Source organism: Ooceraea biroi, chromosome 4 (genome assembly GCF_003672135.1).
Source record: "Ooceraea biroi isolate clonal line C1 chromosome 4, Obir_v5.4, whole genome shotgun sequence".
Taxonomy (NCBI): domain Eukaryota; kingdom Metazoa; phylum Arthropoda; class Insecta; order Hymenoptera; family Formicidae; genus Ooceraea; species Ooceraea biroi.
The window spans coordinates 14,534,713-14,557,007 of NC_039509.1; the positions used below are offsets into that span (position 1 = coordinate 14,534,713).

At 41.1% G+C, this 22,295-nt stretch overlaps 2 protein-coding genes across 2 annotated transcripts in view; one reads left to right on the forward strand and one right to left on the reverse strand.

Moving 5' to 3' along the window:
- LOC105283841 (agrin) overlaps nucleotides 1–22,295 on the forward strand; it is a 360,457-nt gene that overhangs the window by 232,383 nt on the left and 105,779 nt on the right. The window lies entirely within an intron of this gene.
- Nucleotides 1,440–22,254, reverse strand: LOC105283832 (ornithine decarboxylase 2-like). Its single transcript, XM_011346906.3, has 7 exons — nucleotides 21,727–22,254; nucleotides 21,557–21,633; nucleotides 21,138–21,310; nucleotides 20,580–20,880; nucleotides 20,254–20,496; nucleotides 19,953–20,161; nucleotides 1,440–19,815 (listed from the first exon to the last, which is right to left on the reverse strand). Exons 1-7 carry the CDS (start codon nucleotides 21,908–21,910, stop codon nucleotides 19,782–19,784), a joined length of 1,221 nt encoding a protein of 406 aa, XP_011345208.1. The 5' UTR covers nucleotides 21,911–22,254; the 3' UTR covers nucleotides 1,440–19,781.

A 22,295-nucleotide genomic window follows, 5' to 3' on the forward strand; every position in this document is an offset into this window, starting at 1 on the left:
ATTGATTACATAAATACATTTAATCTTATTCTGAAAATTCATTATTTGTATCAGAAAGAAGAAATTATTGTACTGAATGATGATATCTCAGCTCAGAACACATGTTAACGACATAAAACTAAATCCATTGAAAAGTGTATAATTTTTCATTTGTACAATATTGTTTTTTAAAATCATTATATTATTTTTTGATTAGAAAATAATACACAAAATTGTTTATTTTAGGTTACAGTTTTGTGATATGAAACACCTCTATTATGTACAACTACTCGTTTATAATGTATGTAGCTTTCTATTCGATCACGGTGCATTGCAGTACGAATACTCGGGCAGATAAATTTAATCTGTTAGAATTTGACATGTGATGCTGTATTGGCATAAAGCTTGTGGCAAGCTTATGTGGTATAAAAATATTTATACGCTGTTGATCATACATATTGTGATGCATATTCATTTTGCATGTTTGAAGCGCGGTCTGACATTAGACAATACAATTTCCCACGATGTAACATTCATACCAGTTAATCGCCAATTTTATCTATTTATGTAACAAATGCAAATGCATAAATTAAAAATATTTTTTAATACGGAAGATAAAAAGAAATATTTTATATAATTTTTCATTATTCTCTTTCATATACTTGTACAATGTATTTCTATTAATAATATAAACTTCCAATTTAATATTGAATAATTTAGAGGAATATTAACAAACGGCAGTGTGTACGTAGTTCCATTTTTTAGAATAAAATATGCCCCATATGAGAGTGAAGGTGGCTAATCGTCAAAATTGAATTTTTGTGACGAATCGACACGTGTCAAATTTAAAACAACTTCATTTATATCCTCGAGAATCCTTTCTCGATTGTCATGCATATCGAACGCCACGCGTCGTAAGCCGTCTTCGTTTCCGTGGCAGGCAATATCGAAGCGTATAATATGCCATGATATTCGCAAAAAGACCGGGAAAACACACACACACACACATACACGGATTATCTCTATGGCAATATTGTGAAATAAATTCGCGCTCTACATTTTTGTTACGCGTGACAAAAAGGATTACTATCGGTTAAATAATAAAATGTATTCGTATTGTATAAATGTTGTATGTGGATAGAAATCACTGCACTATTCTTGCGATACGAAGTTAGCCCCCCCCAATTTTGAAAATGCAAATTTTGATTCTTGCAATCGTTTGCCCATCGTTTGCCCACGAATGCCCCTTTGGAATTTTCGTTTGCCCCTTTTTAGTTCAAAAGTTACAGCCAATTCAAATTTGGCGGGGCCAGCTTCGCACTAGCCCCCCTTTTCAAAAAATCGAAATTTTCATTATTGCAATCGTTTGCTAAAATCGCGAAATCGAAAATTTCCTTTTTGCTATCGTTTGCCCATCTTTGTGTTTTGCTCATTGAGTTTTTCTGAGACCAACGCTATTATACAAGTGGCCAGATTCAGGATTTCCATAAAACGATAGCAAAAAGAAAATTTTCGATTTCGCGCTTTTAGCGCGTTTTACGGCAGCTGTGAAGTTAGCCCCCCGAACACAAATTATTAATTGTCTCCGTCCTAGCCGGGTCGGGCATCTCCTTGAGCTTCTCGCAGGAGATGATTCAGCCGTTTCGTGAGTTCTACTTAACGTTCTCGCACGCCTTCACCGGCACCCGTTCCAATTAATCGCGCCGGAAATATCACCACTGGAAAACCGGACAATGCGAACCCGCAAGGTCATGAAAGCTCAAGTATCCATTAAAAGGACGCGTGAAGCTGTAAGGTCGTGAAACGGTACCGCCCGAATAGCGTATAACGCAACGCCCCCGCACTTACGTTGAACCTCTTAAGATTCCGCTTCGTTATCCCAAGATTTCTCCGCGATGTCTGGACGTGTAATGCATTGTACAGTTGAATTGATCGAAAGATTTGGTGCAGCTGTGATCCACCCACTTTCTGGGTCTTCATCGAAAATCCGTTTCCGTTTCGATAAAATTAATCTCACGCTTGGAAAAATTAAGTTTGGATCCATTTTCTCGAATTTTTCATGAGGTGCATTTTCACGTTATCAATCCGAGACATTTTTGTCACGATCATAAGAGAGGGAAGGTTGAATTGTAAGAAGGTCAAGACCTACCAAATTAAGACGACTATTGTATTTGGACCAATTTATTTTAACGAAAGCACATCGTAGTACACTCGTCACGCGCCCGCTGCTTTTAATACCAATCTTAATTCGAGATTTTAAATTGAGATTGACCTTCTTTCGTCGTATCCATTATCTGTTGCCGCATACGACCATTTCTTCTGATACGATACTGTTAAAATATCCTCGAACTCGTAAATGTGTAACGCGAGTGCAAATCTCTACTTTCACACGTTGAAAGTACAGTTCGCATCAGTCGACTTAGGTCATTCCGGCATGATGGATGCGATCGTTTCGCGTACGCGGTACAGCGGGCAATCTGCGAGACTAAGAATGAAGAAATGAAGAAGAAGAAGAAGAGCGGACGTAATGATGGAGGAAACAGCCGCGCGTGAGGACGGAGATATCACTCAGAAATGAGACAAATATAAAATCGCGAGCTTCGTCGCTGTTGGATCCCGGCGAGCATACGTATCCTTCGCGTTTTCCTCTTCACCTTCGCGCAAGTCGCTTTGTTCCACTCTGCCGTGTTTGCCGTTCTTCTTCCTCTTCGTCCTCCGCTTGATCTCCGCTCCTATTTCACACCCGCGACATATATAGGACATTTCTTATTCGCGCTGCCGCCGCCATCCAGCCTTCATGCCGGCAGTCATCCTACGAGCAACCCGGCACGTAAATTATTATGCGAACAAACAATGCGAAACGAGCGTTCCAACGTCCCATAAAACAGCGCGAATCCCCAGCGATTTTCGCGTGCGCGGCTCGGCGTCCCTCTCGATTCGGCTTCCGCCACCATCACCGTTCGCTTCGGATTCCGCGTTCGCAATAAAATGATATCCGCGAATTCCTCTACTAAGATCACATTACCTCGATTCCGAGCCGATATCCCGGTGGTTCCATACCCGATACTCATCTCATTCTAAATGTGTTGAAATATGTCCAAATTCAATTTCGTATTTGCAATGAAATTAACTTGCGCTCACGACAATTTTAATTTCAACACGTTTGTCCGCTACGAGATGATAAGAACGAAATCTTTGTAATTCGGAGAAACTTAAATTGCGTCAACTTTCCTCCGAGACCCATTAAAAACACGAATACTTTAGAGATACTTTTGGATATTGTGCCAAAGTATTAAAATACCAATCGTGAGATTTTCAAACTATAAGATCAGACTTCTTTCATTACATCTCCTTTGCTTATATTCTCGTGATATTTCAGCGTCGCTGTTATGAAACCGTAAAAATCTTTTCGTACTAAATAATTAATCAGCTCATTCGATTATAGATACTTGAAGAAAACGAACGACGAAGGAAGAAGAAGATGGGTCGTATGGATGAAAGCGACGGCAGAATGAATGATAAGCGTCGTCTTAAGTAAGCTTCTCATCCCTTCGCACTTTTGCCGGCTGAAAGAACAGAAAGCTCCGGCTCTCTCGCGGAGCTTTATCTGCTTATTTCAGACGCTGCGCAATGCTTTGCCCATGTCGTTGCTCAGTCTATATTCGCGACGGTCTATAATTTAGCCGTTGAAAACCCCACGCCTCCGGCTTCCAGGAGGGATCAAGACAGCATTTTATATAATTCAATCCACGCGGTAACAGAGACAGTCGTCGCTGTAAAAGCTCTGAATGAATTCTGCGCGCTTTCGGGATCAGACATCGTTAATTTAGTTGCAGTTTTTCGCATATCCGCGAGATCTCGCGGGTCCACATGTTCCGCTGGGTTAACGCAACCGGTCGACCGTTATTTCGAAATTGCTTTATTTTGAGGTACCACCAGTGATTTTTATCCAATCACTGTGCAAGCATGAAAATTTTAGTTCACGTTTCACGTTAAAGCGTAAAAACGTGGTACATATGAATGCCGATCCAGTCAGCTATGGAAGATAGTAACCGTAATTCAGTCACTGTAAAGCCCATCCTCGTGCGAGGAGGAAACGAAGAGATCGGGTACCTGTCCGACATAATTCAATCAGATCCCGAGATACGCGACGTTTCGAGATCGAGCGCGAGTAGAGCGAGTTATGGAGTTCGATACTCGTCGCTTAGTGTTAGGAAATGCAAGAAATTCTTTATGAGGCATTATCTTCGTAAAGCGTCTCAGAAAAGAAGAAAACTGGTTCTCGCCGATAACGATAACCTAGTTTTCACTAGTGGAGAAAGGAATCTTTTTCTTTCATATATACAAATTATGCCAATAACTGTCATTGATTCTGTCTGTCTGTCTATATGATAATTATTAAAAATAAATCATATAATACCATTAGAGATCACGTACATCTTAATTGAAATAGTAAAATTTAACAAAAATAAAGAAAAATATGGAAGATATTTTAATCACAAATCGATGTTATCTTCACAAGATATAAAATCTTAAATGCATCTTAATGAGATAGATAAAATATTAAGCAATGATAACAACGCTGAAAAGTTAATATACGCGTGTTATATTCACGTTATATTCAAACATTATGCAAATAATTTTATTATCGAGAAGTACTCATGAGAAATCACACGCAGGTTTTATTTAAAAAGACAGAACTAATATTTAAATAAATATTTTATTGCAGAAAATGAAAAAGAGAAAGAATGTGAATCAGAGACAGATATATAGGAATATCCTATAAAACGATTTTAAAAGATTAGTTCAGACATTTCTCTCAGATACCTGACACATTTCAATTTGGAGATATGCGTTTAAATATCATTTTAAATTATCTCTTTCCTTTCATTCATAATGGTAGTAATATCATAAATTCAGCACATTTTTTTCTAAACACGCAACGCAATTTTGTCAATATCATAAATTTACTGAATCGCAGTGTGTCACACTGAAAAAAAAAGACTGCGTTAGTATATAGCATGTTGCAGACTGAATAAAGCGAACAAAAAATATAATAAATTAAAAACGATTTAAAATTAAATTAAATCAGTAACAGATGCGATGTTTTAAATATATTTACTAAAATTTAATATTTGTGATATATATTTTGGCTTTGCGTATTTGTGTATGTGAATTCTTTTTAATTATGTGAATACTTGGATTTGATATATCAGAAAATTCTTTTAGTGATGTAATAATGAAATTAAAAGATATTAAGATATTAATAATAATAATGCTAAAAAATTAAATGTACAGTGTGCCTCGTTTGAATTTTACCATAATTTAGCCACAACTGCGGTTTTTAATCTTCTGAGGTATGTAAAATGTAAACGTCACGCCCCATGACATTATAAAATTGATAAAATTAAGGTACATTTGGAAGAGAGCATAAAAAACAATGAAAACTCACCCCTTCGCGGTAAATTTGGCTATTTCTTTTAATCAGTCGTCCCTACCTCGCAATAGTATACGCAGCGAAATGGAAATAGCGAGGAATTAAATTAATTTTATCGACGTAAGCGAGGCTTTTTCTTCCCAAGTGCTATCTCTAATCTGCTTTTCCGACTCATGTCACGCCATCGGAAACATTCCCATCGTTCCTGTTTCTCGTCTCTTCGCAGTTCCTTATCCGATAGGCGGATACCGAATGGTTGTTTGGCACACTCCAGGTATCCTTTGTATTCCTCACGAGTTTTGTTAAACTTTGTCTGGATATACATCTAAAACGATAGAATGTATTGAAACCCGTTAAAAGAAAACGTGGAGCTATTAGGTACAGGAGATATCCAAGCATTAGAAATCTTCTCTTTGGAGAGGTCATCCAGCAAACCTCAATCCCTTCTGAAACTCTTATCAGTGTATCTAATTCCCAAATATTGACCTGCCAGCTTGACAGTAGAAAATTTATAATAGTAGAGAATTTCCTCGCGAGCCTCTCAGCAAGTCTTACGTTTCCCGCTGTTGCAAAATTGCGCGCTAATTCGCTCATGCTGAATAGAACTTCTTCAATTAATATACCTTCGTTCCAATATACGTAATTACTTCCTATTGGACCGATAGCGCTTTCATAAAAGTTACCGCTCGTGCAGTTATTCAAATTAGATCTTAATTCGAATGCCGTCCAACTCTCGGCTGGCTCCCGATATCAATGGCAGACAGTAATCCGAGGGATGCTGAAGAGTCACCGACGGTAATCGGCGAATTTTTACGATGGCCGTCGGAGATATCAGGGAATAGAAATTCGCAGTAGGTGGAGAAAGGGGGAGAAGAGAGAGAGAGAGCGGTCAGGTGTAATTAAATTAATCATTATCTATCTCGTCGGCACACTTCATTACGCCCCTCGACTTTCGGAGTTGCACGACCTCGACGACGAAGTTTTATCAAACTTCAGCTGATGATGAACGACCGATGTACTCGTCTGGGTCGATCCAATGGCAGTGTCGACCGATCAAAGTCGAACGCGCGCAAGTTCGCGCGTTTTTCCGCGCCGCGAACGCGACGGAATCGGGCGGTCGCAAAAAGGCGCTTTTTTACGAGCTTTAAAATGAAACTCTGTCCGCCGGACGTGCATCTGGGTCACCGCGGTGCACTTTTTGCTGAAACACCGGCCGCGTCAGAGCTAAACGATTCTCGCGACTCGCACGTGGCAAAACGTTTTGCGATAACCGCGTCAAAATCGGAACGAGAATATCACCTCAGCCGTCAAATCTATCATTACTCTGAATAAATCGTTCCGATTCCGAATTTCCGATTTTCTAGGACATCTTGACGCAATCTCGAAACATTTGAAGGCACGAAAACGGTATAATATTACGAGCGCAAAAAGAGTAATCGAGAATTCAAGATCAACCGAGCAAGCAGAAGTTATTTAATTTATAATTAGTTAATTTGCGACAATGTGTTTTGGATAATCATAAAACTGCAGCTATTATATTCATATTTTATGCAAAGATCAATAATTATTAATAATTATACGGATTCTCTTCTTTCTCTTCTTGAGCCTTTTTTCTTCATCCAACGATTAAAATATTATTCCGGGTACTTTGGAAGCATACATTTCTCATCCCTCCGGCTGTACCTACGGAGCAGGTACTTCCGTAAATGTACACAACGCGGAGTGCGCAGAGTTCGTGTATTTTTCACTCGGCTTTAACGCATTCCGCTCCATCGCACGAGTCGGCGCAATTTTCCTACGATCCTCGGGAGAAAAAAAGAAAAAGGCGAGACACAGCGCGGGTGAAATAAATAAATCCACGTGCAATTCCGCCATCGTTGATGCTGCTTCGGTTCCTTCGTCGGATGCCTAATGTTTTCCCGTTCGTGAAGTCGGTCGTCCCGGAGACGAAAGTGCTTCACTGCTCCTCCACTACAGGAAGGCAAGCAGCGACTTCCTGATTCTTCGCATACATCTTCATTCCGTGAAATGGCCCCTTTGCCTCCCCCGTCCTCAGCAAACCTGCTTCCAGTCTCACTCCGCTATTCCTACTCTCCCGAGACGCGTACGATTCAACAACCGTTCGTAGAACCCTTTACAGAGAGGAGTCAGTAATGATTTTTAAACCTGCTTACTGGTTTCCAATGAAGCAAGCAGAGATGCTCGTTCGTACGGTATCGATACGGTCGCGCTAAGGGCTATGAAATATTAAAGCGCTTCGACGAATTCAGCTACAAGCAGAAACTATGAATTGCGTGTTCTATCTTTCGATTACTTTTAAGTAGTATCTTAGCTAATGCTTAACTTGAGATTGTGCTACTGAGATGTCCGATGATAAATACAGAGAACGCCTATTAATCCAGATTTCTGCGTAATTTCGCTTTGAATTCAAGATATCCATTGCAAAACGATAGGATCAAATTGCGTATTCTGCGTATTCTATAACCGAAAGAAAAGAAAAGAACTTACTGCCCGATATTATGTATTGTCGATACATTCGCCTCTGATATGTATTTAATGAGTGGCTGTAAAAATCTCACGTGAATAAGAAGAATATCGAATCATAACTTGTCTCGACATCGGCGTCCACACAGTACAGCATCATAAATATTGCAAGCGCAATTGCACGGAAAATAGTGGATCGTTTACGGAGCGGAATGTAATGCGCGAAATTCACAAACGAGCGTCGCACGGCACCGCGATCGCCCACGTAATAAAGTATAATTGCTACTCCGATATTACGGCGCAGCTCAATTGATTCACCAGTCCGGGGACAAGCGCGCTGCACTCGCGTCGCATGCACGCGCGGAAAAATGATGGTTGTGCGTAGCGCCGGGAGAGAAGCTCAATACATTCGTCGTCGGCGGCGAGCACTCAAGATAATGAAACGTTGAAATTCCATCGGCGATAATTTGTTCCCGTAGCCGACGATGTCGCTAACTCGACGAGCCATGTAATAGTTACCCCGTTACTGTCGCCGCTCGTCGATTATGATGATGATTAATTCTAACGATTATTACTGTAATAGAATACCACGTGTTTAACTCGTTTCAATTTGTCTCCCTTGCCGCAAGTGCACTTTGTTACCGCTTGGAATAAAGTGCCGTCGATAATTATTATACGTTGACCCTTAATTTGCTTGCGATATATTTACATGCGTGAAAAATATATCGAATGATGATGAAGGCGCTTCGTTCTCCGCGAGTTCATCTTGTCGAGATGATGGATTTATCGCGGACCATTATACGTTGTCACTTTCCACATTTAATTTAAATAAAAAGTATCGATATTCCGATTCTGAAGTAAGTTTACGCTCTCTCAAGTATTCTGTTTAAACTTGGCTGCGGCCTGCAATTTTATTTTATGCATCGCACATACGTAAGCTCCCTCGAACTTTTAATATGAAGTCTACTTTGCGATGAGGTGTATTTTTAAATTCTCGAGCCCGATTATTCCGCGGCATAATCAGATTTAAAATTATAATGGGGAAACATACTGCTATAATCTGCTTTTATCTCTGTTTTTGGATGAGCTCAATAGTAAACAAATAATTTAATAGTTCAATGTGTTAATATTACGATAGTTATTATCTTATTACTATCAACGGCAATTATTGCTACCGCGATAATTATTATATATAGAATTTGTTCATCCGACCTGATTGTTACATCATCCCGCTCATCAAAACCAGCTAACAGATTGCGCAATTAAGATCGTAATTAATACCAGAAAGAGTTGCTGTGTCGTAATGGCAGTGCCAGCTCGCCGTGCGATAATTAATTTGTTTTGCGCTTCATTAGCGATCTCGTCGTCGGAAGATGTATCTCAAGCATTGACGATAACAGATGTGCCTAATCGCAGATAATTAATGCAGAAATTTGACACGTTACGTATTGCGGCGAGCGGTGTCGATATGCACGTCACACCTTATACATATATATTTATCGACACATAAACTAGGTATCATATTAATTAATTCGATAGAAAATTTCGGTAATACTAGAAATTCCAGATTAGATTAATCGAGTGCAATTAAACATCGAGCGAAACCGAAATCACCGCATTTTTGGCGGTTCGTTCGTCGAGCCTTTATCTATTATTTGGCAATTTGTGCGATATTGGAACGCACACGAGCTGAAAATTTAATAGCAGACGCATCGGTCGAGGGGAAACGAACCATCGCGCGCGCGCACATGCCGGATATATTCTTCATACAATTTCGAGCGATGTGCCGCACAGCGGCATGCGGCAATGTTGCAGGTATCCGTTCGCAATAATTTACTAAGAGCATAGTAGTATCACCGCGGACGCATGTGGCAGCGAGCACCGTCGTCCTCCTCCCTTAATCCAACGGCGGCTCTCAATTTACCTCGTCTCAATTTCGCCTCCCTCGTCCCTCTTTCCCTCACACGCGCGTGGAATGTCTCTTTCTCTATCTCGCGCGCACCGTCTCTTCAATTATTACAGCCTGCGAAGCTTGAGGCATTTTCAGGGCGTTTTGACGATAACTGATGGGACAGGCGGCCTCGCACGAGCCGTCGCAGACGTTCGCAAGGGGTTGCTGCACACCGACATGCCACAGCGCACAACATTGTTCTCCACCCTTCTTCTTGCACCGCTTCTCATCCCGCCCTATCGCCTTCTTCGCTCCGCCTGCGTTCGAGCGCAATGGCAACGTTCCGCTCGCCCTCGCGAAATTTAATTCCGCTACACTATATTCCCTTTACCGCGATTTATAATCGAGCTTATAGTGTGATTTGTGACGGCAATTCGCTTGCATACGCATACGCAAAAATATTCAACGTAGAATTATTTATTTCCAATTATTGTTTCGATATCTGACGATATCTTAGCGCTTCTTTGATACCGCTGTATCCTCGTAATAAAGGGATGTACATTTTTAATGTTTGTACTGGAATTTTTAGTGTTGATACACGCATATGAGAATGCTACTTTCTTTCTCCCGCTATGATGATGTCGGAGATAATATTTCTCCATTCTGATACATTGGTATGTCTCGCAAAGCATTAGTTGTTCTTTACGGTCGAGCCCTATTTTATAGCACTACTCTCATGCTAATTTCCAGGGTGGCGGGGTATCTCTTTCTCCTTCGCTCTCTTTCCCGACGCTTGCAATTATTCCGCCATGCCCGAAAATTTATCTTATAGGATACCGTTTCCGTTACGCGTGCCAGGAACGTTGTTTTCCGTTCCCTTCTTCCCGGGTGCGACAGCGTTTTCGTCTTCTTCGCTCCAGCCCGTCGCAGCGGGAACACGTTGCTCCTTGCGAAATTTAATTCCGGGCACCGCGATCCCACCCTCGCGATGCAGCGCGCGGCACGATTTATAACGACATTGAGCCGACGCGTATATTCTGGTATTCGTATAGCGGGCGTAAAGTGAGTGCAATTATACGCGTGATAAACGAGGGAACCACTGCATTCTCCGGTATTATTGCTTCTTCTGGTTGCGACCACTGCCAAAATGCATCTCCGGAGTAGCAGTGATATTACCGGAAAAAAAGGATCAGTTAATTTTTAGTTAGATTTTAGGGCAAAGAAGAACGATTTATAACACATAACGAAATCAACGATCGAAGGAAATCAGTGGAAGATAAGTATTATCTTTTAAAGGCGGGAAATTAATTTTGTTGCGAAAACGGACTTTTTCGCGAGTAAGATTTGCGCAAACAAATTCACCGCTTATAGATCATGCGCGCCAGATTTCCTGAAAATGATAGTAATTTGTTGCTTGTTTCATCCAACTTCATCAAAGCATTTATACCTTCACATTAAAGCATTATTTGCGGGATGTGCATCGCAGTCATTCACCTATCTGGCGGGCAACAATTTTGCCATGCGTAACAGCAGTTCTCTTTGCGTGCTCTTACAAGAACACGAATATACACCGGAAGGATTGCTTTATATCTCTCGCGTGCCCGTGCCCGCTAATTTTTCCTTGTATCCCTTTCACTTGGTTTTGCCCTGAGCGGGAAAGCTGCTCTTTGCAAAATTTAATTCAAACATTAGTAGGATGCTTACGAGAGAACTTTTCTATGTTTGCAACTTTTGCGATAAATAAAACGCAATTAGTCGACCATTTCTCATGCTTATTCCTATGTAGTATAATATTCCAAATCACAATCGCCCTCTCCAACTGACGTTTATAATTTACGTTCTCAGAATATCGCGTCTTCATATTATTATTTATTAAAATTAGATTGCAATCGATCCGAGGTATTTTAATAATTCTAAGCAGACATACAAATGTCGTGCATGGTACTTTGTATTAAATATTTATCTCAATCTCCTCGCTTTTGCGTTTCAAGATTTTATGTGATATCCGGCTTTCAATTTTTATATGCAGCACTTAAGATCAGCAGCGAGACCGATGTTACTTCTTCTCTTTGCTCGTTTCGCCACGTAATCACGCGCTCGCAGCACACCAGTAATTTATTATACAATGCACTTGAAATATTTACACAACGGAACGAGAGCCATCATTTTCCGCCACTTGTCTCCGTTTCGCAATTTTTCTTATTCCGCTCCCATGCCCGTTTTCTCTCACCTTTCCGTAGCACTCGCCGCGAGAAACCCGCGGCGTTGCTCGTGCGAAATTTAATTCCGGCACTCTAGTTCCAAGCCCCCCGCCTCCTGCACCCCAGCCACCTACGCCGCCCTACGATTTATAACGACACTGAGCCAGTACACTCGCGTATTCGCATAGTAAGTTTCGGTATTGTTGCGGATACAGCAGGTGTAATATCACCGTGAAATATCGCCTGATCCGTGAGGTACTTTATAATATCACCTTCCACCGCAATTACGACGGGATACTTCCGAACGGCCAGACGTGGTATTGCTGCAGTTTGTTTGGCGTGCACGGTATACAGTGAGATTAGATTAGACTAATTAAAATACGGACACGTTCCACGCAGGAAAGGGAACCAAGCGAAACTGCATATAAACGTAAGGCCTAGGATTAGGAAATTAGCCACAGAGCTATTTATGGATGCGTATGTATATGCGTCGCATACACATTCGCACACCTCAGAGATCGGGAGAAGCATCCTGAAAATATTTCTGTCACGCACACCGTGCGTATTTTTCGGCTGTTAGATACGAGAACGAGAAATCCACTGGGACATCGACGCGCTTATCGAGCGTTCTCCAAGTTGTGCTTCAACAAGATTCCTGTTTACGGCTTCATCTGTTCGTGCAATTGGGCAGATACCACGGATCTACGAGGGAAAGCAGAATTCACTTTCGCGCGGGCGATCGTTCACGAACGCGATGTATGCGGTTTAGGCGCACACGCGAACACCGACTCGCCGGGATGTAATCGAGCGAAATTGTTCGCCGGTGGCGAGTCGAGAGTTGCTCCCCAGAAGATTCGCTTGTGGTTCTCAAGACTGCCTGCCTGTCGTTGCCAGGGTATGAGTGTCACGTGGCAGAGAGAGAGAGAGAGAGAGAGACGAGTATTTCGTTCACGTGGCGACGTCACGCAATTTCATATCCGCTCGAAATACGTCGCCCGAACCCCCGTTTTCTTTATCCTTCTCCAGCTCCCTCGTTTCAGTTTCCTATTCTTTGTCCTTGCCGATATCTCGGCAAGGCAGCGCTATCCTTTATTCGCACTGCTGAAAAAATGTATAAAAATAGAAGTCAGATCTCTTAAAATAAAATACAAATACGAATATCTCAGATCGATTTTTAGTGGAAAATTATCAACTGTAATATAAAATATTTTTGGAAATATTATATGTGCAAATTAAACTGTGTATGCGACATCTGGAAAGGTTTTAAAATATCTTGTGCAATATCTATGCAAGAATATTTAAATCTTCACGTTTATTTTTAAAACGAAATTCACAGAATATGATATTTATGTGACGATGCAAATTGACGTATCTCTGCACATTATCTGATTTCTGATATAAAAATTTCATTAATAATTGAAAATCGAGAATATATATATTCAGTTGAGCCATAAAAAAATATAATTCATTCTATATATACTTTACAAGAATATCATCAGCAGATGCGCTGCATTAAATCGCTTAATAATGTATAATTCATAAATCATACGATCCTTTTTAGCTTTTTCTTCGTGAATTACAAACTCATATAAATTAACCGATCTGTGTTCAACAGATGTGACAAACTGCACTTCAATAACGGAAATCATTGTCAGATGCTTTCACCTGCCATATGTTTATCAATACGTCATAAAAATAACAAGAAATGTTCAACGAAATTCATTAACATCGCAGCCTTGATTTACATTTCAACCGTATTTTATCTACGTATTAAGGCGATGGAATTAACGATAATGAAGATACGTCAAAGAGATACCAATACTCATGCCGCAAGGCCACAATTCCTCGTGACCGATGCACAAACGGGGTCCAAGTTGCCCGGAGCGGAAAGGTACGGCGGAGCAAGAATAAATTACGCGCTCCGGAAATTTCGACAAATTTCGCGCGAACCGTCTTAATCCATTCTCAGGCGGAAGTTTCAATAAGGGGCATGAGTTATACGTGCCCATAAAGACTTGTCCCTCTCCATTTTCTCCCGCGAGAGCATTTCTCTCTTTCTTCCATCCGCTCGCCGTCTTCGCTGCTTCTCGTTCTTCCGTTTCCACCTCCGCGAAATTTGACCCTCTAGCATTCCCGTTCCTCCCGTTTGCCACCCCTTCGCCATGCGTCTGTTCGACCCTTGTCCTTGCGGACGCTAATCCTGAAAAAGAGCGCGAGTCATTTTTCACGAGATCCTGCGACTCAACAGGATGCGAGGAGTTCCGGATATACGCGCGAGGACAACACTCGTTAACAATAATCGTAGCTCCTCCGCAGATTTATAGGGGGCCTTAGTAATTTAATCTCGCATTATTGGATGTTGTGGCAAGCTGGACATTTTTTTCAAATTATAAATACTCGCGTGTGCACTTGCGACTTATAAGTTTTGCGATTAATGTCTCTCGAGTGAGACACTGTCTGAACCGTCACCCGGTTTTTCCGTTCGAACAGACGTTTCGGACGTTTCTCCGTGAGAAGCAATCGGAAAGACAAACACACGCGTTTCCTGAAATTGTTTATACGGATAATATTCCATTTTCACATATCTACCGGGAACGTCTCGAAATGAGTCCATGGGGGAAAAGGCGAACGGCGAGCGCAGCGAGAAAACTGCAGTCGGGAACGCCCGTTAGTTTAACGACAGCCGGAAAATCGAGTTCAACGGAGAGCTAGTTTTGTCTCCTGCGCGCCGTTATAAACTTCCGAGTCCTCGTACCCACGCATTCGATCTTGCAGCATTTCTTGCGCGCGACACATCCCACTATCTCCCATTACATTTCCCGTACAAACAGAATATTTTACGTAAGATCTTCCATCGTGCATTGGAAAGGAAAGATAAGGACGACGCAAGAGTGTCTCCCGTATTTGCGTTTATCTGAGGCGCCCGATAAACTTGAATAATCTTACTGAAATGGTTACGGAAGGCCGATATGCACTCGTATTCGCGCTCATGTAGCACTTTCCATTTTGCGTTCGAACGTTATGTCGACGTCTGAGTGTATTACAGCGAACAAGACTCGTTCAAGCCGCTTACAGGCGGCTGATACAAGTATTCTACTTTTGCACGAATGTGTATTTTGGCACGTGGTGTAAGTACACCGAGAAAAAGCGCACTCCGCCGCCGGGAGCTCAAATTCATGTTGGAAAAATAGCGGGAATTTTCATAGAGAGAACGAGCGAGCGGAGGGGCCGTTTACTTTCCGGCGGCGAGTAACACGTTCGATTCCGAGACGTTACTCGGTTTATTTTCCTCAAGCGTTTACCCGCGCTCAAGTGGGTAGCTTCGCTCCCTCCCCTTCGCATTTGCTTGAAATATCCGCTTGATGTCGAGTAGTATTTGGATATGAAAATTCTAGCGAGGGGGTGGCGGTCCTTGTAACTTCGAGTCTTCGGGGTGAATCGGCCCCATGGGCGACGACGGGGTCCCTTTACGGCGGACTAAAGGAAAGAGGAGAAGATCGTGAAATTTTTGCAATGACACCAAGAGCAACGATCGTCTCGGGGAGGAAGGATGCAACGACTGACTCATCTGTGGGGAGGGTTGAAGTCGGGGTAAACAGCAATTACGGACGTCGATTCCTTTGATCCACCGCGTTGCGGCGCCGGAGCCCACCCCCTCCTTCCCACGCCTCCAGGGATAGAAAAGTGCAGTCGCTCAGCGACGATCCCTGCTGAAAATCACCCTGATATCGCTCGGGGGTGGCACTTTTGATTCCACGCTTCCAATTCGATTCGCGAACATGCGAACAATCGCTGGTACACGCTTCACTTTTGGCCCGACGCCGAGGAACAGGTCAGCAAAGTTTGGCGTGGCGGTTGTTTGATGTCACCGCGCGATCAATAATTTCCGACGCGTGCATTCTTCTTCGCTTGATTCAATATACGTAGTCCAATATTTGAGAAGTTTAGCTGCGTCGCGTATTTAGCGGGGAGCTTATAGGAATAATTTATTGGGAGATCATCACGATAATAGTTGCGTAACTATGCTTTGTGCTTTATAATTCACGTCTGAAACAACAGCTGTGTAACGGTAATTTACGGTATGCACAGCGGAATTAAGCTGATTGAATTTTCATAAAGGATGTTGACGTGCACGTCTGTCGAAAGTTCGCGATATATTTTTACACATAAATTTCACGCGTGCCACGTGCAACGATAAATTTTGTTGAAGCAGCGCGTTTATTGCGAATTAATTAAATGATCGTTGAAATGCTCCGATGCCGATAATATACATGTCCTGCTCTGAAGCAATAATACTTCAAAGCACATACCCAGGCTTCCAAATAACATGACAGCTCCGGACCCACTAATTGAAATCACAAATAAATGGTGAACGAATTGTTTTATCTGTCATGCTTTGTGACAGCGAAGCATGCCCGATATTATAAAGGCGTGCGCATTCCACATTTTATACGCACTGTACTTGATCAGGCCATCTAGTAATTAATAATAAATAATTTACTGAAATGGTACAAGCAAGAATAATCATGGAGAAACAAAGGCAATCGAAAATTGGTTTGCAACGCTGTGCCACGAAAGAGTATCAAGATTGTAAAATAGAAAATATAACTTCCGTCTTATTGGCAAGTACGATCATTTTTAATAAATATTGCACATTGGCAAGTAACAATGAATCACAATGGATTTATCTTCAACTCCACGCGTGTTTATTTAACATTATGTCAAGACATTTTCTGTCTTGTCTTCTTATCCGAGCCACATGCGAATGACTCATTGTTTGAATTCAGAGCTTTGTTGATGAATGAGAGAGCGGTCGTCAAGAAACTTCTGTTCTGATTTTCGCGATTAAAATAGCGCTTACTCGATGTCATCATCTTTCTCTTTTATTTAAAACATTCATGTGTGAATCTCTGATAATCTTGCAGCAAAGCAAGTGTTCGCGTATGACGAACTCGGACGCACTAATCTTATGCAAGACATGCTGCAGCTATTGATTCAACGCGAGCGCGATTCGAAGTTGCAAAACGATGTCAATCGTAGTTCATGAAATTCGCGCAAAATATAGAAAAAAAACCCAGAGAAGCGTGAGATCGGTCTTTGGACAGGATCCCGATTCTTAATTCGCCGTATTCGCAGTGGGTTGACAGTCAATTCGCCATCGGCTCCGTGAAAACTGCGGCGAAGCCAATCAAGCGACGTGCCCGATGAGAGTACGTGGAGAACACTCGGGAGAATGTCGGGCGCGGTTAACTCAGTTGGATCCACGAGCGAAAAGGGCTAATCCTAGAGAACTCGACGTGCGATAGATCTCCGATCGTAATCCAGCCTTATCTCTCATATTCGCTCGCGTATCACCGGTGACCATATTTTCCTTGCCGAACTTCTGCCACGTGTAATCCAATAAGCGATTTTTGCGCTACGTGCACTCACCTAGCCAGAGAACTTCGAATATCGAGTCGATATTAACAGCGGGACACATGGAACTCTGCGAATTTTCCTACAGTGTTATTCAAACCCGCGGAATGTGCCAGCGGAATCGTCATCGGACTTTTCATTCGCGAATTCTTCGATCGGTTTATTACTGAAAATATCCATTTGACTCCACGTTTTCATGACGCGTTTATTCTCAGCGTTAACTACATTTCCACAGTATAGAATGAAGCAATCTATCTGGAGGATGTATGAGCGAATATGAGCGGTATTTCGAGTATCAAGTCCATGTAAAGGGAAACGCGGTCAAGTAACGAGGGCAAAGATCGAAGTCCAAGGAAAACTCGACTTATTCGACAGGGTGCAAATGCACTAGCGGTGGCGAAGAATTTTGAGGCATTTGTTAGCCACTCGAAGCGGGTTATGGTACCGAAGCCGTATACTTATTAGCGCACGCCTTTATGCATGGCATCGCGCCAACTAGTTACGAACCGACCCAACGGTGAAGGTGAAGTCCGAGCGCGTACTCGAACACGGAAACCCGGTTATGCATACTTAGTACCGCGTTCGCGTCCTTTCCCGACATCGGGTCAGCAAGTGGAGGAACGCTGTCGGAAATGAGCAGAGGAAAAGGGAGTTGAGTTGAGGCAGGGTGCAAAAATAGACTTTGCGAAATCGATGCACCCCAACAGCGCAAAGTTGATTTTCTCTCCTTTTTTGATCGATTTATTCCATATCATGTGCATGATAATAGTTATTCCGAAGAAGCTATCTGGATTTCGATATTACATTTTGAAATTTGATTTAAATTATAGAGAGGTAATGAGCAGTTGACATCACAGCGAAAATAACCACATATAAAGGAATAGAAAATTATATGATTAATTGGAATAACTGTTAAAGCAAATATAACATATGCAATAATAATCGTAATGTTTTCCTATATCAATATTGATATAGTACTATAAAACGGTTAAAAAATAACTTCATAACGTTTAAATAATAAACATTTAACATTTACCGTTAGCTCGGGACAGTTATCCACTTTCTACAACATTATTCAATTCAGAATTAATAATTACATTTAATTTGATATTTGATAAGCGCAGCTATCTTTCCTAATTTTCAACAATTATTTCGATTTATGCGAAATGGGACAGAAATATCAAAAATATTCTAGCTTTATGAGGATCGATGTCAATGAGCCGAGCACGGGAGTGGATTTTCTCGGCAGCGATGAAATATGGAACGAGTTTTTGCTCGGTTTGTCCAGCGCTCATTAAAAGCGCAATTTGGAATGAAGCTCTATACTTTTTATGGTCTCCCTCTTCTCGCCACCGTTGTTCTTATTCGTGCTGTCACAGTTTATTGTTAGGAATAAAGATTAGCCGGATAGTTATAATGTAATGCCTGTTTGTGTATGTACGTTAAACGTGAGATTATTTACGTCACTTGTTCCTTTTAAATCTGCGTACTCGTGCACATTCGCTGGGAACTTATCGCCCTTCTTGTGCTATTGTAATCACTGATACCTCATGCATCATCGATTAATTGTACCATGCATATAATTTGAATTATTACGGAGAAATAACAAGGATCGCACGCATCAAAAAATTAGTGGCAGCGTTAAGGACAAATTGCTCTCGGTGGCGAGTAATTGGCATAGCCGCGACGACGAATCGCAGTCGGCACGCAACGACGTTCTCGACGATTCTGTGCATTCCAAATAAACCCGTACGAACCACCGCAATTTCCGGTACGCGCAAAATTGTAGTCGACATAGTACATCGCCTACAAAAAGCTCTGACAAATATGCCTTTTCATTTTCCTTTCTTCCTTCCACGTTCCTTTTCATTCTCTCTCTTATCTTTTCCCCTACGTCAACCACGAGTCATAAAAGCGATTCCCTTTGAACTTTTGTATAGGTATGTTATAAAAAAATATGCTCTTATCAGGAGTATTAAACAATAAAAGAAAATCTTTTATTTTTGATATTAACATGTAATATTGCAGAACAATAAAACGCATGTAATAAAGTGTATTCTATTCTCTTTGTTTGCTACATTGGTCATAAAAGTTAACAAATAATTTAATATAATAATCGATCTCATAAAGAAAGCGCATGTATTTAAAGTAAAGGGTCGTGGAATAACGATGCTCGCCATTTAATGAAATCTTGTTCACATTATTGGCAAATTCATTTTCCACATATGAAAGATTTAACATGCATGGCAAAAAATGATAATATATTCTGTGTTTTATAATCCGTGTAATCTACGTAATCTCGGAGTTTCCTCGACAATTTTTTACATCACCTTTATTAAAATTACTGAATGCCTTTCGTAAAAGAAAGCTGCGTTTATATCTGATTGATTTGCTTCAGAAAACTGTTCCTGAAAATATTAATACGTATCGTTAAATTAATGCAAGAAAATTAATTTCGTTATACATATGCTCATTCATAGATATTAACATAGATATTAAAACCAATACCACATTTTAAAGCAAATACATTTTTATAAACACTAACCATTGGCTCTTTCTAATGAATGGTCTCACAACGGGAATCGGGAATCCATTAAATGTATTGGAAAGGGCTAACGTGTAAGCACCCATATCTCTCCAAATTAACCAGTCACCCATACAAAGTTCGGGCAGCAGCACGTCCTTGACGATTAAATCGAATGAATCGGCTGTGGGACCCCATAAACTCGAAGAGAATTTTTCATTGTCCGTCGACTGTAAGAATAAATCGCCGATGTTATTGCGATTAATAAGAGATTGCTTTACGACACACACATCGCAGCTTACAAGTAATTACGTGCAATTACCTCGAATACTAATTCCGGGAACCTGGACTGCACGCCCAACAGTTCGTCCAAGAATGAATTGTACACGCCGCAGTTCATGTAGTACATCCGCTTCAGCACGCCGTCCTCGGACATGGCGATCCTCTTGGAGTGCATATACGAGGCCAAAGTGAAATTCGAACCGACGTAGTATCGGCCCGGTTCACTAATTACCCTTATGCTCGGATCGAGGTCCTTGATGGCGCCGTTAATAATCTGGGCTAGCTGAAAGAGTTTACGCAACAATGATAACATGCATGTGCACCGACACTCTCGGACAAGTGCTACAAGCAAGATGCATCAAGTACCACATCGAGTTCCTCCCCGCACACACTGGAAAATCCACCGCCGATGTCGATGAGCTGCACATCCTTGCAACCGATCGATTTGGCAACTGCGACTAGCTGCTTGCACATTTTGATCCCTCTGCGATAAGCGTCCATCTCTAAGCACGGAGTACCGACATGGAAGCTGAAGCCGTGCAAATTCAGGCCGAGATCCTTCGTGCATCGTATTAAACGCATAGCTTCCTCACGCGGCTCGCAACCAAATTTCGCTCCTAACGAAACCGGCGAGTTCTTCGCGTCACAGCGTATGCGTATCACAATCCTGCGAAAAATCGATAATTACTTGTAGATAAAAGCTGAAATTTCGGAGAAATCTTTGCAAGGATAAATTCGAGATAAATCGGATTTTCCGCGAAAATTCAATTTTACTACGACGATTTTATTGATCTTCTTGGTTTGTCAGGAGGCAATTTCTTTATTTGCTATTTGCGATGATTTAATCTTTAGATTTTGATTTTCAGCGTCATTTGCATAGCGCGTTAATGTACGTTTGATCATGAAAATGTTCGTTTTACTTACTTAGCTTCGGGAAAGAGCTCTTTAATTTTCGTCAGCTCCATTTCATTATCAACTGTCATCTGTTTGACACCCACTTTCTTGGAGTATTTGATGTGAGACGGCAATTTGGTCGGATGCGCGAAAATAATCTGTTCCCCTTTCACGCCGTACTGCATTACTTGCGCTATTTCTTGCTATTGGGAACGTCATTATTCTTTTTATTCACTTGTGAATCATCAGATTATATTCGGAATTTATACGAATATACATAATATGCATAATGCCCAAAATCATTTTTATGTTTATTTATCAAATTTTTTATCATTAAAGAAAGGGGAAGATTATAAAGACATATTTTGTGATAACACTAGCATATAACGTACTTTAAAAATACTTTGTATAATTAATAGAAATTTGAATATTATGAGATAAAAATTTACCTTGGACGCGCAGTCGAAACAAGCGTTTAACGCTGCAAGGACTTTGATTACTGTCGGATGTGAATTACATTTAATAGCTGAAATTGTATAAAATGGAAGTAAATGAAATACAGTATTGTCATCTCGGAGGACAATACAGAAATAAATGCGTCAAATATTAATGAACATACCGTAATGTGGAATAACCTTTGGCATTTTGTCAATCCACTCTTGATGTCTTTTAACAATGTCACCGATATCCGCGACATAGAAGGCATCTTCCGGGTTTTCAGTTTTAATTATGTCCTTAATAATGTCCATTTCGTCTACATCGTCGTCGAAAACGTTTATCTCTTTGAAGTCGTAGTGCGGCATGATGAAATTAAAACGAAAGTACGAGATCTCTCTTCAAAATTTTTCTTGCTAATGAAATGCACAACTCTGCAGACGAATTCCCTATCAGCTTAACACGTGAAACGCTTGGACCGACTGGCTCAGCAGCTTGCAGCGTCAGGCTTTGTATTAATTCCGGTCTCCACCTACTTTTTTTTCTCTAAAATTTCTCGGTATCACACTGTGTATTTGCCCACGCACGTTTGACATAAAATAAGTTGACATTATATTATTATTGAACATGTTTCAACCACTAAAACCGGTTATCAATCACATAAGGCATAATTTGTTGCTCGCACGCACCTGATTAAATAAAACGTGCATTATATTCATTACGCATAACACGTGTTATAATCAAATAATATTT